The sequence below is a fragment of the Nothoprocta perdicaria genome, unplaced genomic scaffold (assembly GCF_003342845.1).
Source record: "Nothoprocta perdicaria isolate Ctin4 unplaced genomic scaffold, notPer1 scaffold_23, whole genome shotgun sequence".
Lineage (NCBI taxonomy): Eukaryota > Metazoa > Chordata > Aves > Tinamiformes > Tinamidae > Nothoprocta > Nothoprocta perdicaria.
In genome coordinates, this window is record NW_020455455.1 from 4,062,189 (window position 1) to 4,087,990 (window position 25,802).

The 25,802-nt window shown below is 37.3% G+C and overlaps 1 protein-coding gene across 3 annotated transcripts; it reads right to left on the minus strand.

Moving 5' to 3' along the window:
* Positions 1–4,339: 4,339 nt before the first annotated feature.
* NSUN6 (NOP2/Sun RNA methyltransferase family member 6) lies at positions 4,340–25,024 on the minus strand. Of its 3 annotated transcripts, none has more exons than XM_026039438.1 (12): positions 24,831–25,024; positions 22,596–22,704; positions 21,679–21,834; positions 20,271–20,350; positions 19,088–19,197; positions 16,171–16,324; positions 14,680–14,761; positions 12,328–12,447; positions 10,605–10,758; positions 8,654–8,802; positions 7,280–7,405; positions 4,340–5,373 (listed from the first exon to the last, which is right to left on the minus strand). In XM_026039438.1, exons 2-12 carry the CDS (start codon positions 22,671–22,673, stop codon positions 5,161–5,163), a joined length of 1,422 nt encoding a protein of 473 aa, XP_025895223.1. In that variant the 5' UTR covers positions 22,674–22,704; positions 24,831–25,024; the 3' UTR covers positions 4,340–5,160. The 3 variants fall into 3 exon arrangements, with proteins under 3 accessions (XP_025895223.1, XP_025895222.1, XP_025895221.1); XM_026039437.1 differs by having other exon boundaries at positions 24,245–25,024; XM_026039436.1 differs by lacking the exon at positions 24,831–25,024 and adding an exon at positions 23,440–23,886.
* Positions 25,025–25,802: the final 778 nt, after the last annotated feature.

Here is a 25,802-nt window from a genome sequence, read left to right on the forward strand (position 1 = left end):
TACCTATACATTTAATTATAGAATATGAATATCAAAAAGGGCATATCCCCACSCAACTCAAGGAATTATTTTTGTATAGTGCAACTATGTACAGACAACATGCGAATACTTGCATTTCTTAGGCTGATGCTCTCAGTAGGTATTTGTTAGCCTTGCTAAGATGTTTTCCCTCGGTTACTGTTTTCTGAGTGACAAATCAGTTGTTGTAACGTGAGCTTGTACTAACTACACACATTGCACGGTGCCACCTGCCTCCTGAGCACTGCTCTGAAAAGCACTTGGACACTTTTGAACAAGAAGCTTTAAGAATGCTCCAACTGGAGGTCATATCAAGGGTTATCGTGATGAAATGTTGCTGCAAGGTTTTGCCAATGGAAATTTTAATGTTATTGTTTGCACAGTWTACCAGTGGGCACCTATTTCTGTGTCTGGTTTCAAGAGCTTTGGATTTGATAAATGCTAGAGGTCCCAGTTAGCTCCAGAGTCATCTTACTTCCTTGTGGTACAAAACTTGTAACATTCCTCTTAAAATAAGCTAAAAAAAATGAACCAAATGAGAAAGAAGGGAAGATGATAAAACAGTTAAGTGGTACATAGGTCTTACCAGTGCTCACTGWATTTTTCCTAAGGATTTCAGCATATGAAAGGAATAGGATACAACTTAAYATTTATGTGTGTTTAATATATTAACTCTTTGTTTTGTATGTCTTCTCAAATGAACATTCATCAGCACTGTTCAACAGGCTGCAGGATCAGTGTAGTGCTCTGTAGACACCACGGAAGAAAGAATTCTTGAGGAAGATGTGGAAGGAGGGGAGAGCAACAGTCTCCAGACCTGTTAAGGGACAGGATAGCATGAAAAAATAAACAGGTTTGTGGACAAAGTTAGTGGAAGTAAGTCACTTTAAAAAAAGAACTGCTTGAAATAAATTTTCTCTAATCACAACAAATTTATTTCTAAAAAATTTTAAATAATCTCTTCTGGAATACTCATGAATTCAGATTCTGTGTTGGGCATCAGAATTAAAACTTGGAGAAGCATCTTTTACAATTTATGCTTCTCATGATGTAAAATGTAAATAGGTGGTTTCTTAGCCCAAAATAATGAAGACMATTTTAAAGCTACAATCACTTTGGGTTATAATGGTTTATCTGTTTTCCCAGGAATGTACACAATGTGTGTGAAACTCTTCACTTACAGCCCTMATTATGGAGGCTTATTAAACAAGGAGTAAAGAAAGGAAATTCCGTTTGTCAAACACTGAAGTACAGAGCTCATTTTCCTTCTCCCTGCGTATCTTGTCACTCATYCAGCAGCCCCTTTGCATCCTGTACTTGCAGCTCCTGCCCAGTTCTAACATTCTGCCACCTTATTATTGTTTTATGACTTTTCTAGTAATTACTGTTTTCAAGCTCTGTAGATTTGTAAAGTCAGAATTTCTGTGACAGCGACAGAGGTTTTGACCTGGTCCTGCTCGCAGCTGTCCCTGCTCCTTACCAGTCCCTTTGCTGGACTGCAGCGAGTGGTTCAACTGGTTTCCATCAGCCTCCGTGCAAAGCAAGAACCTGGGCGTAAAGGACCTCCTGGGGCAGCTAGGAAAGGCTCCTCACAATCTAGTTTTGTTTCTGGTYTCATTCCTGTTAACCTGTCAGGCAGAAAGCTACTTCCCAAATGCTCATTCTCCTAATCCTCTGGTTTTTGTGTTGTTGTTTTTTTCAATTTTGAGTTTAATTCCATTCCCTTCAGGAAAATCACATTGCAAAAGATTTTATCATACAATCTACAACAGGGGCAGAGAAATTTTTGTAGTAGATAGTGACATCTTTTGTATGCATTTTGTCATACTTACAAAATACACATCCTTACCTTATTTTACAGATTTTTCACCAAAATTTTACTTTTACCATCTGTAAAATACGTGGAAGCTGTCGCCTTATGAGTATTTTCTGTAGAATATTGTTCAAACTTGTTGTTCAGCAAATTTCAGCTTTGTCTATAATTCACTTCCCTTAAGCCTGCAGTACTTTTATAGACAGTTTCTGTTTCTAGCATAACACTCTAGAGATACGGTCCTACACAACAAGAAAAAAAGGTTTTACATCATACAGAGATTAATCTGCTTCTTCTAACTCATCTGTGTTCTTTTTTCTTACTTTACTCCTACCACTTTTATCTATCCTGCATACTTAACTCTACAACAAATTCTAGCAGCATATAGCTGGATTTGCTCATAAGTTATTCAGTGATTTCTAGAACAACTGTTTTTAAGCTGGTTTTGAGGAACTTTTAACTAAAATGAACAATGTTCAGTGTTTAGTCACAATGAAGCAGAAGAAATATCTTCAAAACACAGGGTGTATAAATATATATAAAGTACCCAAAATCATTTCTGGTTGATCACCATCACTACCCTGATTTCTTATTAGTTCCTTTTTCCTTTAAGAGTCTATGAAGTCCTACAGTCTACACATTTTGTTGGACTCCATGACCCTTAAACAGAAATAACTAAGTTGTTAGTATAACTTCATGCTATCTTCTAAGCTGCCTACTTTAATATCCTTACATTGACCAAGATAAATATTTAGATCTGGCACTATTACTAATAATTAAGTATTTCTGCAAACAGAGAAAATTATTTTTCAGATTGTTTTAGGACAGCTCTGATTATATGCCCAGTTCTTTTTTTTTCTTACCTTAGCAGGAAAGACAGTCTGTTTTAAGGGCAAATGCATACTCCATACATCAAAATAGTGAAAATGAAAAAAAATACCTGCACTTTAAGCCATAGGAAGAAAAGAAAAAAAGAGGAGGGCATCCTACTAACTTTAGACATTCAGTTCATCCAATCAGTCTCCTTTTGTGGTCAAGGGAAGGAGGGAGGCTCTTTCAAAGGGTCATTCGTCCGATGGGGAGTCCTCTTTTCTCTTTTTCCTGTGTCTCCGTCTCTCTATAGCCCTGCCTTCCTTTGTTCAGTTTCTGCCCCTTGTGCACGGGGAGAGGGCCTGGGGAAACAGCTTACCCCTTTAATATGCTGAATATTCTRTGATTATGTCCAGGAGTGACTTTTGCAGAAACAACTGTCATAGGGCAAGTTCAGATATGGGTAATGCTTCTTTTTAAGTTGTGTGGTCTGCAGTTACACTGGAATCACATACAAGTTGGTCATATTTTTTTTTTTCCAGAGAAACTTGTCTTATAAAATTGAGTGAGATCAAGTTCTTGAAAGGCCTAAAGAACTAAAGAAATCTGGGAGAGTCTCAACAAATCCCCCACTAAAAAGCCAGCACTTCTGAATTTTTTAGATTCAATATTACATAGCTCCTGCTACTGAACATGACTGCAAAAGTTACTCACTTTGTATGTGGATACAGATTTCAATATATTGATTATACATGCTGATTAACATTTACCGAATTTATATATTCTGCAAAAGTGAAATGGTCTTTTACTAGCACTGAGCTACAGATTTGAACATGTACATACAATAGAAAATAAATTTTGTAACCAAGTAATTATTTTTTAGCCATATTTAGGCTAAAAACAGTATAATTTAAAATATGACTTATGATTCTAAATATGATATTTTGCAAACTGCTGATGCAAAAAAAAAAAAAAAGATGAATTTTTCTTCTTCATCGGGTACATCATGGTTGACTGCAAGGAGGGACCAACAAAAGTAGGTGGTAGACTAGGATTCTGTTCTCCTGCCTTCATAGAATGGGCCTCTCATGAGGTCCATGGTCCAGAGGTATGAAGACCATACATGTAGTACAGTCACCTTTGGTAAAACAGAAGCAGCATCTGTTTTATTTAAGAATGGTAGAAGATACTCTGTATCAAAATATTTTTAGCAAATACAAGTAAATGAACAGACTACTAAGATACAGAATTATATAAGTTGTTTTGATTACAGCAAATGCAATGACAGGAAATAGTTAAGTAAAAGTGAATTTAAGTTATTATCATTCTGTTAAATGAAACCAAATAATTCTATGCCAAAAGAAAGATGTTTTTCAAATGACGCTTTAAAAAATTCAAATTTGATCAGTGGCAAAAAAAAATAGGGCTTTGAATTACGCTTATATATTTTTCTTACCCATTTCATTGCTATGGCCATTGCCAGTGAAGAGAATGCTGTTCAAAATGAGAACATCTCTGGAACTGAAGCAGAGATTTCAACTATATATCAAATTTATGCAATTTGGATTATTAAACATTTGAGCAGTGTTTTAAGTCAGTTCTCATTAATCTGCTTCCTCAGTCTCAATTTTCATGTGATTTCAGCAGGTGCACTTTCTGACAAGTAGACACTTAATATTCTGTTTGAAAGATAAATCTGCAAAATTCAGACCGTATTATGCATTGTTTTCTGTCTCTTGATATATTAATCACAACTGTTACCCCTTCTATTGCAAATGTTTCTTTTTAAATCTGTCATTTGTCAGCCAGTCCAATACTCTATTTCAGAACCAATACAGTTTATGCATGGGAAGTTTGATGTTGAAACAATATTTATTTACATTCCCAGAGTGAGATGGTTTAATATATTCATGCTGCTATAAAAGACATGCTACGAAGCCTAATCGTATTTTGTGTATATACTATGTGTACAGAGAATCTTGCTTGTATTAAAATAAAAGAGAAATGAGGTTCTAAGTATCAATTTATAAAACAGTTCTTTGTGAAATATTAGCGTTTCACTTCGCAGTATTTCATGAAACATTTTGGGAAACCTCCACAGAAAACAACTCTTCCAAAATCGGCAGTAGCAGTCCCAGTATATTTTACTTATGACTGCATTAAATAAGATAGACTCYGGTCCTGCCCCTGTGAAGCCCTGTTCCTAGGCACGTGGTAAAGGATAAAACAGACCAGGCGGGTGCTGAGCACACTCGTCTTTCCTGCACTGACCTGCTGTAAATACAGGAGCGAATGGGGACTTCAGGATGGCCCTCCCCTCCCCCAGCTGTGACTTTCTTCCCGCAACCTGTGGCTGGTTCCCAGGGAACAGCTGGCGGATTGGGCTGCTGCCATGGCAACCGTGTCGTCAGCCTGTTGGCCTGGCAACGCTGCGGCAGCGAGAACCACGGTTGACACCTGAGCTGCAGCCGTGCTGGGCCTCASAGGCGCGCTGTTTTCAGGCTCTATTGCTAAATTGGTTATTTATTATTCAATTTAATAAATTTTGCAATAAAAAACCCYATACAGTCCCTATTTGCCAGTGAAATCAGATCCTCTTCCCTGGAATCTTGCAAAGCAGTAATGTCCGTTCCCTGCAAAGTCACAGCAGATGGATCAAATCTCTGCAGCTGCTTCAACTGGGCAAGTGACAGCCCAGCTCCCCTCATGCCTTCTCCTCCAATATGAGGTTCCTTTTCAAGTAAAAAGAAAAGCAAATTATTTCATGAGTAAAGTTAATATCTTCCTAAATGCTCACAATATGAGCAAGCTAAGTTTGTATCATTTACAGCATGGGACAATTCAATAGTAATGTGGTCCTCTTGTCTTTCTGACAGGACCATGTAGGATAAGCACATATACACATGTATGAGCCCGAAACCCCTTGAGAAAGGGGTGCCACAGCTCCTCTCCTTTTACCACAGTACTAAACAGCAGTACTAATCATCTCGCTCACAAGAGTGAATCACCCCCTGTCCCAAGAAAACTCTTACAAGCAAATAGTAGAGTAAAAAAGTTGTGAGGCCTTTAGGATTTCACTTCTAAATCTGGGTATTGACTAACAGATGTTAGGTCTGTACAAACCAAGAATCGGCAGCTACGCAGTGACCTCCCACTTTGAGAGATCAATACTGATGCTTCCAGCTCCTGGGTTGTCCTTCCCAAATGTTTCCAGGCCCTGCCACCCAAGTGAGAGCTTCTGGAGTTTGAAAAAGGCAGGTGTCCATTAGGAGAGACTAAAGGGCACGGGAAATACATAAGGGAGCGGGAGGTAAGTTGACCCTAGACTCCAGTTTCCTTTTCACAGGAAAATTGCCTTGCTTTGTACTAGTAACCGGTTTTAAGATTTTTTTTAAGAACTATATTTGGATTACACAGTCCAGTGTCATSTAATTTGAAGCATAAGAGCTTAATTTTCATGCAGATGGCATTTGTGTAGAAAAACTAGTGCTTTCTTCAATGCTGATCTCACTGGTGAGATCAAGCCTATTGAAGCTTGAATGAACCTTGCATTTGAGTTAACAGGCTCTGTGTTTTACTTTGTCAYTTTATCAATGACATTTTTTCCTGCTGTTAGGCAAAGCATATAATCTCCCCTGAAATAGGACTCAAAAATTCCTCATAAATAAATGGTTAGGAAGTCTGCATTTGAACCAAGAGGTGAAAGACACATAAATCTGCCACATAAATCTTTTAAGAAAACCCTCAGTTCTATTAAATCTTTAGCATCTTTCTTGTATTTTTTCCTCTTTTTGAACACCCAATATATTTTTATTACTTTTTTAAAGATGAACCTATCATTTACTTCTTGAAGACTGATACAAATCATTACAGAATGTGTTAAATCTATAGCAAATTTAGACCTCAAAGCCACTTTGATAAACAACTAACCAACTAAACTATCATATTAACAAAGGGCAAGAGATTCTTACAGGGTCTGATGATAAATTCTCTCATTCTGAATTGTGTAGAGCATAGATAAAAATTTCAGTACCTCTCCATAACCTATGCTACCTCCTGTCAGACACGTTAATGGTAGATACTGGTTTCACAAAATAAAAAGTAACTTCTTGGCCGCAAGTCCTGAAATACATTTATTCCTCATTCCTCTAAATAATGCAWATATGAGTCCCATATATATAAAATCTCAAAACACCAGGTTCTTTATATTTTTCTCTGATCTTTTATGCAACTCTTCACCATCTCAGTAGCCTTAATAAGTTTTTAACTTTTTAGTCTCGCCTGTGAACGTGTAAAGTAGAAGAATAAAGTATATTCGCCACAAGCAAAGAGTTACAAGAGAAACTTTAGTCTTTCTGAACTTTTATCCCTGCTGTGTTTTAAATGACAGCTGTACAAATCAAAATTACCATAGTATGCAGTAGGATTAAATCCACAACACTGCTTAATGTTYGCCAGATGAAGGTAAGATATGAAAATAGGTTTAAAAAAGCCTCAGAAATCCTTGTGTCAWTTCTGACTAGCAGCTGAAATTGTCTGCATTGAAAAAAGGATTTGTTAACAGTAAATACAGTGCTTAATTGTACAGTGTCAAAAAAACTCACTGCACTGTATAAAGTACCCTGCAGTTATTATTACCTGTGGGTGAAGCTGGAGGCATGGAAACGTTTCCAGGGCCCAAGCAACTTGCTCCTCATTTTCAGAAAGTGTAATAGTGCATGTACTATACACCAAAACCCCTCCTGGCTTCAGCAATTTCACTGCCTATAGGGAGGAAGAAACTGTAGCTCAGCTCATATTTAAGCACAAAATGGCTTTGAATCTGAGTTACAATGTATGTAGAAACAATACGCTATAACAAAGATTTATACTATGTTATGTCTAATGCAGGCAATTAGGATATTKATTCTTATCAAGGAATATGTTAAAGAATCCTACAAATTAGAAAGGTTTTTCTTTTCAAATCAGCATTATATCTCATGTAGCTTATTAAATGGCATTGCGATGATGCATTCCTATGTTATTTATATAGCACTGTGCATCTCAGATAAGTTCTGTTTTCATCACCAGCTRCAAATCACAGACACATACTTTCTTCAGTGATACTACATGTCAGCTGTTTCCATACATTGAGCATGACAGGTGTGTATATATGATGTTTTTCAAGCCCTTGTTTACTTTGAATACCTGCAATTTAGATGTAGACAAGTTTCACGAAATCCTATCCCTATAATCAGCCCAAGCACATTGCTAATAGCCTGTCATTGCTGCTCAAACTAATGGAATCTTACATCTTCTTCACTTAAAGGAGAAGTTTTGTAAAAAAACAAAACTTTCTTTTATATAAATACACATAAATATATCAAGTGACCCTAAATGATTTAAACCTTCCTCCTCCTCTTGCCTGAGGTATGCCTGGGTTTAGTTCCTAGAACACAAACTCCCAAATTTAAAGATATAGTCAAGAAAACTGCAGTGTCTTATTAACATCTTTTAGCATATGAAGAGCAGAAATGAAAAGCTAGGTAGATGTAAATGTTTAAAACTTATCACCAGATACACTAGCTTCGCAGGGGCAGACTGTATTCTAATACCTATCTGTGCAAATAACAGGCATGTGTTCTGGGARCTAAACTCAGCCACCTCTCAAGAATGTAAGAGGAAAAGCTGAGCAAAGATATCTTGTGATGAAAAAGAAACAAGTCACTACGTGATGGTTTCTTAATATAGCAAGTAATGGAAGACAAAGAAATGATAAGAAATGTTTATTCAGAAGGGATGAAGCTGCAGAATAGAAAACAGTTTTATTAAAGTGTTTCAAAGAACACTTTTCTGGTGCTCTATTTGACCAGAAAAAAAAAGGCAATTTGTTGTTCTGGGTAATAATACCCCAGCATTTAACTGCTGAAAAAGGAGAGGAAAAAAAGAGCTACCATTTGGGGGTAGAGCTAAGTTTTACACTGCAGAACCTTCTGTGTAATATAACTTAGCTRCTCAATTATTAATACCTACCACAGTGAAAAGCTTGCGTTGCAGGGGTTGATAAGATGTCACTTCTTTTAGAGTCCAAGAATAAGCCATGTTTGGCCTTTGCCCCATCCCACTACATGGAGCATCAAGAAGAATTCGATCAAATGACTCTGGTGGAAAAGGAGGACCTTCTGCAAAAACCAGTTAATAATGTAAAAGCTGCAGGATAAATATGCGGCTCTTTCTTTTCTTGAGACTTCACAACAGATAACAACAAGCTTACTTATCATAAAACATTTATGCTCTATAGATGTTGYCTGCAAAAGTGATCTCAGCTACAGACAAGTCTTAGAACTGCTGATGATAGACTTCATCTCACAGAAAAGTGTTYTACCATTCTGTAAACAAACAATTTATGATCAACCTGGCTGTAACAATTTTCAATCTTAATTAAATATTCTGGAAATAAAATGTAAAAAYAGAAAAAAAATTAAAATTTCATTTCATTCGATTTATTACAAGTACTGGGTACAAAGCTGTACATGTAGGCTGTAAGGAAACAGAAACACCTCGTAACTGAACCAAAAAATATGTGTAAATCTTAACTGAGATAAGCCTGTAGTTAATCACTAAGACTGCCCTATATAGTAATACTTGGACTGCCTGGATAGTAATTGGACTGCTTATATAGTAATAGTTACTTCTGTATCTGTAGAAAAAATGAGGCATATATATAATGAAGTGAAATATATGTTTTAATACCTAACAAYTGAGTAAACAAGAGCTGTGAAGGAAGGAGAAGTATTTCTGAATATTACCTGGATAGATTATGGAATATGCAACTTCTATACAGATTGCCTGTGCCTTCACCTGAATCCCACTGGCTCAACACTCCAGCAGTTTAAATTACAGTTCTAGTGCTAGAGCGACTCTTCAGTTCAGGCTCAACAAGACACAAGTGGGTCCCCACGTGAACCTGCAAGTAACCAGTGATATATATGGTGTATACATCTACACACACCATATATATGCTTTGCCTCCTTTTCTCCTTCTGTTTCTCAAATATTGAAGGTAGGTCACAAGTGAAAACAAGTGAGCGACTTCATCCTACCGCTTCCTAGCTTTTTCCAGCACTGCAAAATGAGTCTATTTTGGCACTACTGATATAACCACCTCTCATTCATTACTAAATATTTAAAGAATGTCATTTGTCATAATTGCAGGGCCATGCAGGAAAGTGTTTGTGATCTCTTAAGCATTATACCTTGTTCTTATTCAGCTTTGTATGTGATAAGTACCCACTACAGTATTTTATGACCACAGAAAGACTGCTTTTCCCTGCAAAGCAGTCAAACTGTAAGGCTTAGGGAGAAGGCAGGTGAATTATGCAAGATGATCTCTTCTTAGGTTAACCAGCAACTGGGCTAAAATAGAGCGAGAAAGAACAGCATACTTTGCACAGCAAACTAAAAATAATCAAGACAGCAGATTCCACTTAAATAATTCCATCATGGGAACAGAATCACTGTAATAAATACAGCATTTCAGAAAAGAACTGAACTTAAAATTAAATAAACTTAAAATAACATACTGTGCTTCTATAGCACTTTCCATCTGTATACCCCAAACAGCTGAACAAACATTAATAAACTAAGCCTCGAGAGCCCTTGAGACTTAGGTATTAATAACCCCATTTTACAGATGAAGATTTTGAGGCAGAGAAGTGAGTTAACACCTTGTTAGTCTTTGATATTATCTAAAAACGGAATGCATTTCTTTTGAGCTCATTAGGCTGTGATAAGGACAGATAGTTTTAGTTCTGTATTTGCATCATGGATAAAGTGATAATCTTCAAAGAGCAGAAAATTAAAGGGCACCCACTGCGCTAAAGCAACCGAGGTTTCTACATTTGTGGGTATTCTGACAGGCTTAATAGGGCTAGCACAAATATGACTACCTTTTTCTTCTAAAAGCTGCTACTTAAGGTGTTTACCTTGTTCATTTCCTTCCTTTTTCATCTTCTCAACTGAAAGTGCCTTTGTCCCATCATAACAGAAGGTCTTAATGCAATTCAACTGCAGCAATTCAGCATTCTGCTTAATTTTTTTCATCTTGTTGGCTATTTTGTCCATGGCTATTACTTCACCCTGGAAAATCCGAGATTTATATTAGAAGTGTATAAATACCTCAAGGGAGGGAGGGAGGAGGAGGGGGGYGGCCTCTTTTCAGTGGTGGACAGTGATAGGACTAGAGGAAATGGCTTCAAACTGAAGCATCGGAAGTTCCACAGGAACTTAAGGAAGCATTTCTTAACAGTGAGGGTGACAGAGCCCTGGAACAGGCTGCCCAGAGAGGTTGTGGAGTCTCCTTCTCTGGAGATCTTTAAAACCCGCTTGGATGCAGCCCTGTGCCACGTGCTGTAGGTGACCCTGCGTGCGCAGGGGGGTTGGACTCGATGACCTCTGAGGTCCCTTCCAACTTTGGGCATTCTAAGCACAGGAATTAACTAGATGTGTAATTCCTGATTTTTTWTTTCATATGAGTAGTGCAACAAATGAAGCTTTGTTTTATTATCCATAAATCTATACCAGAGTTGTCCTTGTACTCTCTTGTCTTCCGTGTTCCTCTGTTCCTCCCGTAAGGATAGACACTAGTCTGGAGCTCTGTGCATTTTGACTGGCACCTCCTTAACCAGATCACTGCCAAAGGGAACCTATAATTAATGGCTGACTTCTGTCATTTAAAAATATATATATATATTAAAATTATGCAACTCTGGCTAGGTTAAGTGAGGTTAACTTAGGTGTTTCTCTTCTTCAAGAACTGGGTTCTATGAAACTCAAAAACGCAGTAATTTAAAATAGGGTAGATGTCTCAAATATATGGTGGAAATAGTAAATAGGTTTAAATTTGCATGGTCAYGTAAGAGACAAAAGAGGATGGAATCACATAAACCTAACAGGAATGAGGTCCACAGACAGATCTTTAGCTTGCTAGATTCAAAACACTTTAGACATAGGAGATGGATCACAGCTACACATCATCCCTTTCATGTAAGAATAACATTTCTTTTTTCCTCCCCAGACACACAGCATTACCTGCCAGATTAAATTCAAAAACAAAGAACACATTTTTTGTAGCAACCATACAACAAAATATTAAAACTATCTTAAATATATGTATGCGTATATATATATATTTGGTCTTTCTTTTAAAAAAGACTTGCTATAGCAACTATAAACTGTTGAGAATACAGATATAACCTTATACTGCAAATTCCTTGGATTAGGAGCTTTTAGGTATGTTTCTGGGAAAAGTTGTGTATTTGTTGGCACTCTTCAGCAACCCACAACTTCTACATATCCTCCATTTTGTGAATCCAGCATACTTGTCAGTGAAWTTGTCCTAAATGTTACATATGTTCTTCCATTAGAAATAAGTCATTTAAAAAGAGGAATCAAATATGTTTCAGCAGATCAATTTGTACCCAACAACGTTTTATATGTGAATATGTGATAGTGACTATTTGATAAAAACATTCATACCTCAGTACCTCTGAGGTACTGCAAAATAAATTGGTAAGTAGAACATTCAAATATTAATGGTCATCTGTTCCAAGTCATCTGTGGATTCTGACAGAAAAAAATGAATTGTGCAGATGATCAGTGGTCAGACTTTATTCACTGAGACACAAAATGCTCAATGACCTTTCTTACCTGGTCATGCATTAACGTTGCAAGATGGGTTGTTTTTCCTCCAGGTGCAGCACACATGTCCAAAATTCTCTCTCCTGGCTGAGGGTTTAAAACATGGCTCACAACCACAGAAGGCAAGTTCTACCATAAAAACAGAAATGGGAAAATTTAAGACTTATATCAAGATTTATATTAAATAACCACAAACACTGAAGAAAAAAAGATATTCAACAATGAAAATACTTATATTATTGTCAGTTCAGTATCAGAAGGTAATAGTGCTGCCAGTTCAGTATCATAAGATGAAGCACTGTGTTTATGTAAAAGGAACAATATATATGAAGTCCCTAGTGGCTCCTTTTTCTTTAAAGCCGTACATGAACATCTATGACTGACAGATATAATTGCATTAACAGAAGAGATGCACTGGAGAGACATAATGTGCAGTATTTGCAGTATTTACATCTTATACAATACAGACATACTCTGAAAGATCCCCTTCTAATCTGGTCAGACAGAAACTGTCTGACATGCAAACTGCTTAATACTCCCTTTACTACTTCTTGCCTCTGGTCATCACAATTGCAAGTTCCATGCCACAGCATAGAAAAAAATGACTGAGTATTCAAGTCAGTTCAGGCCTTCCTGAACTTCCTTCTCTTCCTGTCAAAAGAGCCAGGTTCAAAGGTTTGAGCCAGGTTCAGCAGCATGAAGTCTATCTGAAGGCCAGGCACTAATGGTACACATTCCAGGGGTCCGGACCAGGGACAACACTGTCTTCATTAATRACCTGGATGCTGGGGACAGAGTGCACCCTCTGTGACTCTGCAAACCATACAAAGCTGGGGGGAATGGTTGATACACCAGGTGGTACTGCTGCCATTCAGCAGGACATTGAAAGGATGAAGAAATGGTCAAAAAGAAATCTAATGAAGCCCAGGAAAGGGAAATGTCAAGTACTGCACCTGGGGGAAGAATATACCAGAGCATCTCCTTATACCAGAATATCCTGAGGGCTGGAAAGTAGCTTTGAGGGAGGGRCTTGTGGGTCTTGATGCACTGAGCTGAGTATGTACCAGCAATGTGCCCTTGTGGCAAAAGACCAACAGCATGCTGGGCTGCTTTTGAACAGGCACTGGCACCAGGCTGGTGCTGAGACTGCATCTGGAGTGCTGTTCCCTGAGGGACATCAACATGCTGCAGCAAATGCAGCAAAGGACCACTAAGATGATGAAGTGCTCAAAGCAAAGCCTAAGAGAGCAGCGACTGACTGTTCAGCATGCAGAAGAGASAGCTTGGGGCGAGGTGGCTCTTATGGATGTATATAAATACCTGGAGAGAGGGTGTAAATGCTGGACTGTTCCTGGTGATACCCAGTGACAGAACAAAAGGCAACAAGCACAAATTCTGTTACAGGAAATTGCACTTGAACACAGGATAAGCTTTTTTTTACTGTGAATGTGAAGGAACACTGGAAAAAACTTTGCTCAGAGAGGTTGGTGTCTCCATCCTTGTAGATATTCAAAGCTTAAGTGGTTCCTGAACAACCTGGAATAGATGATCCTGCTTTGACAAGGGGGTTGAACTAGATCTCTAGAGATCCCTTCCAACTTAACTGTTCTGTAGTTGAAATATACAGAAAATATACCAAAAATATACACTTCAAACAGAAATCAAAAGAATTTTGAACTCCATGAAATTTGAGGAATTCTCTACTAGGTGTTTAAAACTAAATTGCACTACTAAAATGCAAACCTTAGTACTGAAGTTAAATTCTCATGTGTGTAGCACTAAAAATTCTGTTCCTTTAAAGTAAGAATTCTGATAACCTGAACCAGAGAATAAAAAGGCTCTCCTTTTTGCAGGCCATCAGATAACACATTGCTTGATAAACTACACTTTGCTCACACCAGAAAACAGCATTGATTCTCCTTTTAGAATATTGATTAAATTTCTAATAGAAGAAACTATGAATAAGACTGCAATAAAAGACTTACCTATTTGAGTGACAGTTATATAAATAAAATGAGGAGGTAACTTAGTAGGAATTTAAGAGTATACCTCTGAACAAGGGTTTATAGGAGCTAAAATTTGCATCTGCAGATGCAAAATACCATTTTTTTAAGTTCTGTATAGCTTGATTAAGCTTGAAAAGCTTTTAAGTGAATATCTCTTAAAGTCACATACAGAGACAGAGTTACTATGATTAAACCAGCTACAAGAAGATACTGTGTTCACCTTAAATGATTCATTCTCTTTAAGCTGTAAATTACATGCAGTAATACATAATGCATATAAAGAGCCCTCATAAGCACTTAAGTATTTACTCTTCTGCAAATACCACAGCCTTTTCTTTTGTAAAAAGAAACATACCTGTAAAAACAAATGACTGGAGAGCACATTGTCAAACGAAGGACTAAGGTAGACTGGCTCTATCATTCTTACACCCATTCCACTGAAAAACATGGAACAATTTATTCTAATTACTCAGATTTATATTTTTAACACTATTCAATTTAAATCACAATGCTTATATATTAATAACTTGAAACAAAATTTTACAAAAATAATAGCAAATAAATTGCTTTTGTTAAATAAACAAAGCAAATATTGTTAAACTTTTGTAACGTGATATTCTTTAAAATGACACYACTATTCCAGGTAAACTTTAAGAAAAAATACGCTGCATTATAAATTGGTCTATATAAYTTGTATAATCTGCTTTGTACATAAGACAACCTGATATCTAGTCAAAGCTTCAACAGTACAAATCTATGCATAAACACATGTTTTAATATGACCTAAATATCTTGATTTCAGTCCACAGCAACTGTGGCTGGTATAGCTCTTCTTCCATTTTTCTAGAGCGTCTCAGATTTTTCTTGAATATCTAAAGAACATCATTTCCCCTTATGTGCCTGCAAATCAAAGGTTTAAACTCAGGAGCAACCTGAATTTTTGATGGAAATGAATTGTAATATCTAATTCATTTTATTAGGGTAAGACAATGTTATAACAAGAAAATGGACAACAAAGACAAATAATACTGAATCTGAAAAATATGCAATAAATTATTGAAGATACTAAGAATCAGTTACTTTTTGCATATATTTCACAGAGCTGAATAATGATAGATATGAAAAAGCAAATTGTAAACTCCATATTTAGTGCTATCATTGCATGTCATCAACTGAATCGGAATACGCTACTTCCACCTCTGCTACATTCAAGCTAYAATATAGCTGAAATCCTCTAACAATATAATCTTTTTTACTAAACCTTTTGTAGTTTATCCTGATGATGTAAACTTTCAGCCACTGTAATGCTGTTTATACACTGCTTCCAAATGTATTTTGGATGAGAGAAAAAGGAACAAACTTTAAAGCAAWAGAGAAGAGCAAGTAATCTTGAATTTGTTAGTTATCCTGGCAAATAGTGTTATAGTATTTTTTGAAGASAGCTGATCTGATGTGCTGCTCCTCCAACTCTAAAGACATTTTTAAGAGATACAGGAAAGGGCAACTCTACATTTCAATTTCATTGATACAGCAAGGAAGTACTTCAAAATAGAATTTTACCAGTGAACATGTCACTTTTTTTCCTGATAATAAAGTCAGATATTAGTTAGGTGCCTTTTTTTTTTTTTTTTTAAACACTAGATGTTGAAATTGCTAATAAAATTCCACTAGACTAACACAAGCTAAAACTTCCCTAAAGATGCTAGAAATTCCTATGTGCAATACAGGTTTTGGACAAAACTATCACCTGGTTCAAATACTGTACAAAATACTTCAAAATGCCTTGGTGTCTCCTCCCTCCCCTTTCCAAAGCTGCAGGTGTAAATTCCAGCTCCCAGGGACTTACTTCAGTGGACCATTTGAACCGAAGATCTCGTTGCGACTCAATTCAGAAATCCCATTTCCAAGGAAAACTTTGATGCCTCCAAATTCTTTTGCTCCTCTTTTACACTTCCCTTCAATATCTGAATACACCGAGACTAAATCTCCAGCTTTCAAAACTGTTCAAAGAGAAGAAATTTTTGACATTAATCTGGTACAAAACAGTAGTAACCAAGTAACTTCGGACTTTGAGTGGACTACTTACTCTAGCTCCTATATCACAGGGAAAGTTAGACTTGCTGTGATTAAGAGACTCACTGGTTTTAGGTTTCAAAGTGTACATGGTAAATGATGGTTATCATATAACTAGATATTGAAAGATTCTGTTAGAAATTAGACAATTTTTTTTTGTTTTGTAAGAAGCTAGACAAATCTCTTGGTTTATTCCATCACCACGTGGTCACCCATGAGTTTTAAGACCACTTTTGGGGATTTCRCCCTCCATGCACACTCCAGGCACACTCAAGTATACTGAAACGCACTGGTTTACAGCTAGAGGCAATGACTTAGATAGTAATATTAAATTTGCTTAACAAGTTTTCAGTGCCTAGGTCGAACATAGCTGCTGGAAAGCTGCTTAAATTCTAACTACTGCCTTGAACATATGCTCCTCAGTGGAGACAAGCTGTGAGATGTGCCTCTCTTCCTACCTCTAACACAACRGATGTTTCTGAATAATCCTCCAGAAGTCTTGGCCTCTCCAGTTATAGCCCCCAGTCCAGGTATGTACATAAACATACACTGAACTCTGGAGTCATGCAGCCCTAGTAACTTGAACTACCTTTCTGAACTGGAGCCAAAATAAMGGGGAAGGAGGGTTGGTTTAGTTGATTCTATAGAAGAGTAAAGAAAGCTTGTTCTATCCACAGCCTGGCTGAAAAGTGTACTTAAAAAACAAAGGCCTCCACTGACAGCAATAAAACATTTTCCAAATTCTTAGGTTGCTGACTAGATGAAGCATCCAGAAGATGCAAGCGAAACGACAAATGACAGCACAGAAGATGCAAGCGAAACGACAAATGACAGCACATCCGCCCAAAAATTCTGTTTCTGAGAGTTGTATGAATGAATATTCCTTTTTTTTTTTTTTTTTCCCCTCTGTTTTCAAGGGGCCTTCCTAACAGGAAAGGTAGCTACTAAACATTTAATTTTTGGATAACTTCTTATAAAATGTGACTCAAAACACGTGATAGCCTATTGTTATTATCTACTTAATCTTCATGTAACTAAAACTTTCAGCTATTTAACCTAGAACATTTGTCAATGATTTTTTTTTTGCAGTATTCTAAAGCAAAAAGCTTTGTTTCACTCCTTGCTAACAACCTTCTGTCCAAAAATCCTTAGAGCTATGTCCATATCTTAAGCTTTTTGTTCACTGAGATAACTATACTGGCATTCCCCTCAATCTAGCATAATGCTTAGATATTAATTAAATTAGACTCAAAGTCCCTTGACAAATAGTWTTTTTCTCCTTTGGGTAGCTAGTACAGTGATAAAATATCTGCTCTTGCTTAACTCTAATTCGCTGGTTGCATTATTTATACTTATGGCCGTATTATATTTAGTCTGAAGTGGGAAGATGCCTTCCTATTTTATTTTCCCATCTGAAATTCCCTTGAAATGTTCCTGCAATTTTAGTGAAAGGATCTTCTTTATTTTGCATCAGATGATGCATGCATAATTAGACACAGCAATTATGATAAATCACCAGTTAACTCAAAGAGAGGCTTGAATATTTATGAAGTCTAAATAAGTAGTTTCAACAGCTGCTACAGCAATATACTTATTTTCTTATCAAGTCCTGATTGAAAAACATTCCTGTTCCRTGAATTAGTCTTAAGCATATGCTTAAAACTAAGGACCTGTTAAAGATTTTTTTCCTGAATAGGAATGAAATCAAGTGGATGGAAAATGCCTTCCTGACTTTGTCTATTTAATAGTAAGAATCACAATGATTAGTAGCTATCAGCACAATAAAATAATAAGGTGAATTGTCCAAAATTATATAGGTTGCACATGAAGTTAATATCACTCCTAAAGGCAAAATAGCATTGTTTCAATAGCCTGCTGAACACTAAGCATTCATATTATCACTGAATGGTTAAGATTGGTTAATTATACATAGGAGATTTTTTTTTAATCTTACCTCTCAGGCACTGAGAGGCAGAAAAAGTCATATTTCCTATTCTTAAGAGCCTAAGTCAATAAAATAGATTTTTTTCATCAATAGAAATATTTTTATTTTTAGATCTCACRCACAATTTCAAATAAATTTTCAAAAGTTAAGAAAAAAGAAATTTGCTTTTCTAGAACTGGAATCCTGCAGGATCATGAAGTCAAATGCCTTGGTAAGAACATGCAAAAAAMCACATCTTGAAATAGGGGCAATTAATCAATATATATCCCATTGCTATCTAGACATAYCTGCTTCATCACTCATTTTACTTTGGCAAGAGAGGAAAAGTGACAAACTTTGCTAAATTTAATTGAAGATGAGTATTAAAAGTTACTGTAATCACTATGTAATCACTAAAAATCCAGGCTTCACTTCAAACACTCCTTAAAATATTTTCATACGAAAATAGGAAAAATATGGAATCTTTCAAACTAATACTTCAGCTAGGAATCATATATTTGAAAGCTACCTAGCCTAAATGAAAAATAATTATACATAATCTGTTATTATTATTGCACAACACTGATGAAAATTTCAAACAAATGCCAGATAAGCTTAAAATATACCCTCAATACATGCTACAACTCTAAGACTACAAACAGAACAACAACAACAAAAATCAAATGGCAATCTATTTATTGGAAATAGTCATCAGTGGATGATACATTACCCCTCTAAAGCCTGAGTTTATTTAGAGAACTCTTACCTTTGGAGGTAGATATGATTCCCGGGACATACACATGTGCTCCTCGAAGTACAGCATAACCACACTGGGCTCCAACAATGACTTCAGAGTCATGTCTTCTTATATCATGCCTACAAATATATGGCTCAGTTTAAACAAACCAACAAGAAACCTACTGAAAGAAATTTATCTCCATCCTCCCCACAGTAGGCCCTCTGATTTGTAAATACTGGTTTTGTAGCAATGTAAGGCAGAAATATGTAAATATCATGGATTAAATATAAAAGATCTCAGTCCYAGAGGAAGCAAAGGGCAGAACCAAAAAAGAAACCAATCATTCCTTAAAGAAACAAATGCAGAAACCCTTTGCTGTTCCTTTAAACATGACCCTGAAATAYAAATAAATTATATTAGGATGCAGATGTATCCCATTTGTGTTTAACAACTGCAACGTCTGCCTATAACAATAGGAATTGTGGAATATTATGTTCAGAAAGATAAGCTGCAAAAAATAATTAATTGYGAATAAGGGAAGAAAAGAATCAGTAAATGCTATTTCACAGGGTTGAGCATTCATATGCTCAACCTTGCTTGCTACTATTGATATAATCATGGTAGATGGAGACAGATGGAGAATATGTTGGTCTTCAACAAGAAACTTTAAATAGTATGTCCATCTTTTTAAAAAGATGTCCATAAATGAATTTGGTTAAGGAATTTAGAAACTCCAAAGGAGCAGATGCAAAGGCAGCTTGAGGGATATCYAAGAACACTTGAAGAATGTAGAACAACTAGTCATTTTCTAAGGGGTAAAATTGAGTCAGGAAATACTTTCCTTCTCACTGATGCCAGTCTTCCTGAATTTTTGCTCTGGATTTAACTCTAGGGGAAGAAAGCACTATATTAAGCTACCTCACCCTGTCAYTATCTCCCCCAAAATAATTCTAGTTCTTCAATCTGTCACCTTCCCGTCTTTCTGGAAAGGATCTAATAATGTTACAATTTCCCTATTAAAGGCTTATCTCATAAATAAAGAATTCTGTGTTTTATTATATCTTTTAAGGGCCAAAAATCTGACATAGGTAAGACAACAGATTGCCCATTATACTATATTTATAGTGAGTTCCTCACAATTGCTTTAACTCTCAATCCGTATAGATTACATGTTGCAGCATGCTAAGATTCAAATCTGAAAATTTCAAACCTGGGTCCAATGACAGGAATTAATAGTATGTCCTGGATTTTTGGGTGCTCAAGGACCGGAACATTTAGTCCTTTAAATTGCTGTTAAGTAAAACAAACAAACGAATAAATAACAATATTAACAAACAAGTTACAACAAACAAGTATTAACAGTATTAACAAACAAGTACTTAATGATATTGAAAAATATTTTCTATCCATAATACACAGTTGCACATGGTACAAACACAACAGTGACAACAGTTGAGAGAGCTTGGAAATGGGGTGTGAAGAGACAGTCTCTATTATAAATTTGGTGTAAAAAAAAAATGTAATAATAATGTATGAAATAGCAAGGCCCCATAGGAGCTCACTTAGAGAATTCATTTCATGCAGTGGGACACTTGGATATTGGATAATACTGTTAAAATGGATTAAATTGCTTTGTAGTTTAGTTTTCTAGTAATAACAATTTAAAATATAAAAATTCACAAAACGTGTCTTAATTCAGTTTCAGCAAAGCAGTTTCCATTAAAGTACAGTATCATACTGCAATATCCAGTTCTAGACTTCCACAATTTGAGTTAAAATTAGCCTAACTTATTGCCAACCCAGCCAACAGAGCACTGTCAACTGCCTCTGCATCACAGAAATGTCTTGACTCCTGTCATGCAGTAGCTCCCTGTACAGCCACTAGCATTAATAATTTACTTATAGAAGAACAGGATCTTTACAGAGTGGAAATGTAGGATAGCACTGCAAAATGATCCACTTCTTAAACATTATGGGTTTTATATAATTGGATGAAGAAATAGTTATGTTTAACTAAGACAAGTAAAAATAATAATGAAAAAATAGAAAGATTAAAAACATATGAACAAATTATAGCAGTTGCAAGGCACCACTGTGGCTCAATTCCTTGAATATACAGACTCTCTCAACCTCCTAGAAGTCTCCACAATAAAATACAGACCCATTCTCTTTTAATATTTACTAAAACATATTCTAAACACACCACACATTTTATATTGACCTACAGTTTTTATCTATTTCTRTTGTCTTCTGTAGGCTTCTGAAGCCTACAAAACTATACAACCATACAATACAATACAGCAGCAGTATCGCAATCCTAATCCTAACCCATGATAATATTCAGAAAAATAATACAGGTGTATTGATGGCCCCAATTGATATGCCTGAAATTCTGAATTARAAACTACAGCCAAATGACCTAATTCACTCCAGTACTGCATTTTGTATCTTATGTTTTATATTAGCTTTTTAGAGTTTTGCAAAGGAGCTGGTTGTCTTTCTCCACCCCGTTGCCTTTCTTGTTGTATTAGCTGCTGATTACTGATAGATAACAAATTTTCATTTAACATTTAAATGTTGTCAGGAATCAATATGACTGGCACAGAAATGGCACAAACCTGCTGAATCTCATCAAGCAGCAAACTTTTCACATGTTTCACTGAGGCCAAGCGTGTATTTACTCTAACGGTCGTGAAAGCTGGTGGATGAGACAGATGACTTAACAGAGACTGATATCTATTCTCTGCTTCCTGTGCACCTAAAGCAGCTAARAGCTGAAAAGAAATTTTAAAATAAATATTAAGCAGCTTCATACAGTACCCTCTTTTTCTAGGTAGAAAAGCACTGAATAAACATTACACACAAATAGTGCAATATGGTTTTGTGATGTAAAAAATCGGACAGTTGCTATTCTTTAAAATTCCTGACTCCAGTGATAACCTCATTAATCTCCTGAAAAGGACTCACTGAAAAACTATTCATATTAGCAAGATCACAGGCTGCAACACGAACCAAAGTTCACCACTTGTGAACTCTGAGGTCCTGTACAAAGCATAGGCCTAAGGACCCAGTAAATGAGATACAGAAATACAGATTTGTAACTCTCTTATATAAAAGAAATATATTTTTGTTGTGCATTTACATTAGGAATTCATAGATTGCCCAGCATCCTTTTGGTTTTGCAGTAAAGCAGGATTTGTTGTTTATACTATGGGGTTAATTCTCATGTGATCCTTCTTCATTGAGATCACAGACTGAAGCCTTAGATTTATGCAAAGTCTAGCTTAAACGTTTTTGTAGAATTCTGAGCCAACAGGTTTAAAGAATATTTTAAACATAAGTATCCCTAAAAATAGCTTTAAAGTCCACAGATGGACTTTAAATCTGAATAGTCAAATAAATACTATTTTCTTGTGAGATATTAATGATTGTATGATAAGTGATCACTGTAATATGTCACTGTAATATGTGTCACGGTCATATACGTGATCCCTGATGGTACAGTAATCCGTACAGTACAGGATTTCTCACATACCTCTCTATTTCTGAACACTTTGCTGAGATATTCTTCAACTTCAGGTTGAAAGGATATTTTGGGGAAGAAAGCCATCATCCCTCAGTATTTAAAATCTGCTGGTAAAGAACTAAAAAGAACAACATAATGTCTTAGCAATATTTACTATCTCTAATTTGGTAAATGTAACATAAGATACACCATCAACTAAGCAGTCCTGGCCTTTCTCATTCTTCTTGCTGGAGAATGCAATGTTACTGTACTAAAAATTCCAAATATTGCTCAGGCTATAACTTCAATGCTATTGCTAATTACATTTCAGCATAGGTTAATTAACATGATTAGTATCTGCAGTGTCAGATAAATACACTAGGAGGAGGTTACTGGTTTCATTACTGTCACTCGCAGCATTTCAGCTGCACCTTGCAAGGTGCAAGCGTTAGGGTTTAACATGTGAGGAAGGTGTAGCAGGCTCTAAATCCTGATATATTAAAGTTCCTCGGGTTGTCATGGAGGAAAATCTGTAGCTCAGTTCTGGAATTCACCCCCAATGACTCCACACGAAATATAATCAGTTCTGACTCTTCTGAAGTCCTTTTATTATATTACTGCAATCATTTCTAGAGACTATCTTCTATTTTTTCCCTGTCAGACTTGATTTTTTTTTCAAGGTTAGCTTTTTAGTTTCCTTCATAATTTAAATGATCCTAGTTCTGTAAGTGTTGATATGTGGGCTACAATGTTATTTTTTTCCACAGACTTAAAGACTTAAACTAGCATAAGCTTTTTTGTAAGTCTGTTTCATAAAAATAGAAGAATTTAATAAAGAAAAAATAAAAGAAGATAAAGCTCTGCTGAACCTTACTGTGAAAGTTTCAAGCTGTCTGGTGAGAACCACACGGTTAAAGTTCAAGGGAAGTTTTCAGATGTTGCTTTGATCATTCTGCAAAGTCCGGCTACACAGTCCCTATTGCAGCTCTTATTTCCTTGTGAAATTTCTGTTTATTTTTCTACATAGGCAAGAAAATGCAGCTGTCTACCCAAAAGCACATCTGCCCGCTCTCAGATAGCCTGTGTTTGGGGGAATTATTCTTCTCTGTCTGAAACACACACTTCAGGCTGAAGTGAAAATTCCTAAGAATTTAATAGATTATTTAAACTGACTTAAATCAAAGTGAGAACTTCCCACTGTCAGTAAGGTTTATTCCATCCATAATAAGGAAATCTGAATACTAAATTACTACATTCTCATGTTATTCAGCATACTTGAAGAACTTGCACCAGGAAGTTGGACATAATACTTTGGGTCTTTGGGTTAAAGGCTGCATATGACTTTCACCACACAGAAGACCAAAAATATGTTTTTCATATTACAGATTCAGTTGAACTTTCATGTTAGAAGATTTAGCTCATTTAGATTGAATTTTCAAGGTCAGACAAAAGCAATTTTCAGTTTTATGGAGGGGAGGTTCAGTATGATGCAGATTTAGCAGACTCTGAAAAAATAGCCTGTAATTGAATTAACATATTTTTAGAATCTAGCAAAAGGCCTCATAAAAAATTATCTTAGTCTAACAACTTTCTAACCAATTTAACAGTACCAAAATAGTTTATACAACAACCTAAATGACAAAAGTTTGGTTTTAATATTTTTAGACAACGTGACATACCAAGCCCCTGAGCTGTTGCTTTAGGATGCCTACATTGAAGACAAAATAAATAAAAAAATAAAAAAAATAAAAATTTATGGTTCACATTTGGAAAATTTCCTGCTTCATAAATATAACAAACTTTTTGATGCTTCAAAAAGAAATTAAAAATGAAGTTTTAAGATACTGGGAATCCTGAATGCAATTAAGCAGAATTTGAAAACTATCATGCATTATTAAGAATTGAATTACATCTACTATTAAGATTATGCTTTTTTTTCTCTAGAACACACAATAGATATTTTACAGTAACAGTAATCTTGCAGACACTTCTTGAAGCCCAATATGACAGTGCTTGTTCTTGAATTCCTTTTTAAAATGTGAAATGACTGAAAAATACTATATAAAATATGCAGGTAGTTGGTCAAAAGCATAAGTTTTTGCTCCAAGATTTTTCCTCAAGCAGGACAGACTGCACAAAAYGTAACCAAGATGTGTAAATGTGCTACCAGTGCAAATGTGCTATCAGAGGGCAGCGTGGGTCTCTCGGTACAAACCAACAAGACAATGTTATCAACATAAACGGCGAAAAAAAGTAAGTCTTAACTGGGACCAGTTCATAGAGCCTGGTGCAAGAGGTCAGTGCTGAAGAGCTGCTCCATCRCAGCAACGCCCATGGATTCAACACACACACTGTGGCGGCAAATACGAGAAACTCCAGCCTCCCTGCAACCAGCATCCCTGCTCAGCAACGGGAACACACCCTCGCAAACCGCTCCSCCGGGAAAACGGGGCAGCTGCAAGCACGAACCCCGCGCAGGCAGCGGGGGGGCCGGTCTGAAGCCACCTCGGCAGAGGCTCGGCCTGCAGCGGGCACCCGCTGCCCCTGCCGCGGGGAGGCCCGCGCCGAGGCGGCCGCTCCGCGACGGGGAGGGCGCCCAGGCGCGGGAAGGCGGAGCAGGCGGCCGGGGGGGACGCGGCAGCGGCCTCGGCGCGGGCGCCCTCCCGAGCGGCGGCGCAGGGAGCGGCCGCGCCCGCCGCAGGGCGGCGCCGGCTCCAGCGGGCCCGGCCCCGCCGCTCGCGGCCTCCTCTCCCGTTAGCTCCAACACCAAAGGCTCTGGGATGAGGGGGAAGCCGCGCGGCGGCAGCTCTGCCCGACGGGACCGGGACCTCCCACCCCGCACCTACCGCCGCGCGCCCGGCCGGTCCCGCCTTTTCCGGGCAGTGTCAGGAAGTCCCGCCCCCGCGGGCGCTGAGGATTGGCGGCTCGGCGTTACCATGGGAGCCAGACACGCCACGGGAGGCGGCGGCCCGGGGCCCGGCGGGCTCGGCCCGGCCTCCTCAGTAAGCGCGCTGCCCGCAGCTTTGGTGTTCGGCTGAGCGGGGATAAGCGCTGCTGCGCGGCAGGGCGCGGGGCTGCTCCCGCAGCTCAGGCACGAAGAGGCCCCTTTCCTGCTAGAAACGAGTGCAACGATACCCGGACCAGGGGGAGCTTCGATGTCGGGAACTAAAGGCGCAGACCAAGGAACGAGCCCGCTTCCCTTAGTGCTCCCGCCCCCCTTAGCGCTCAGCACACAGG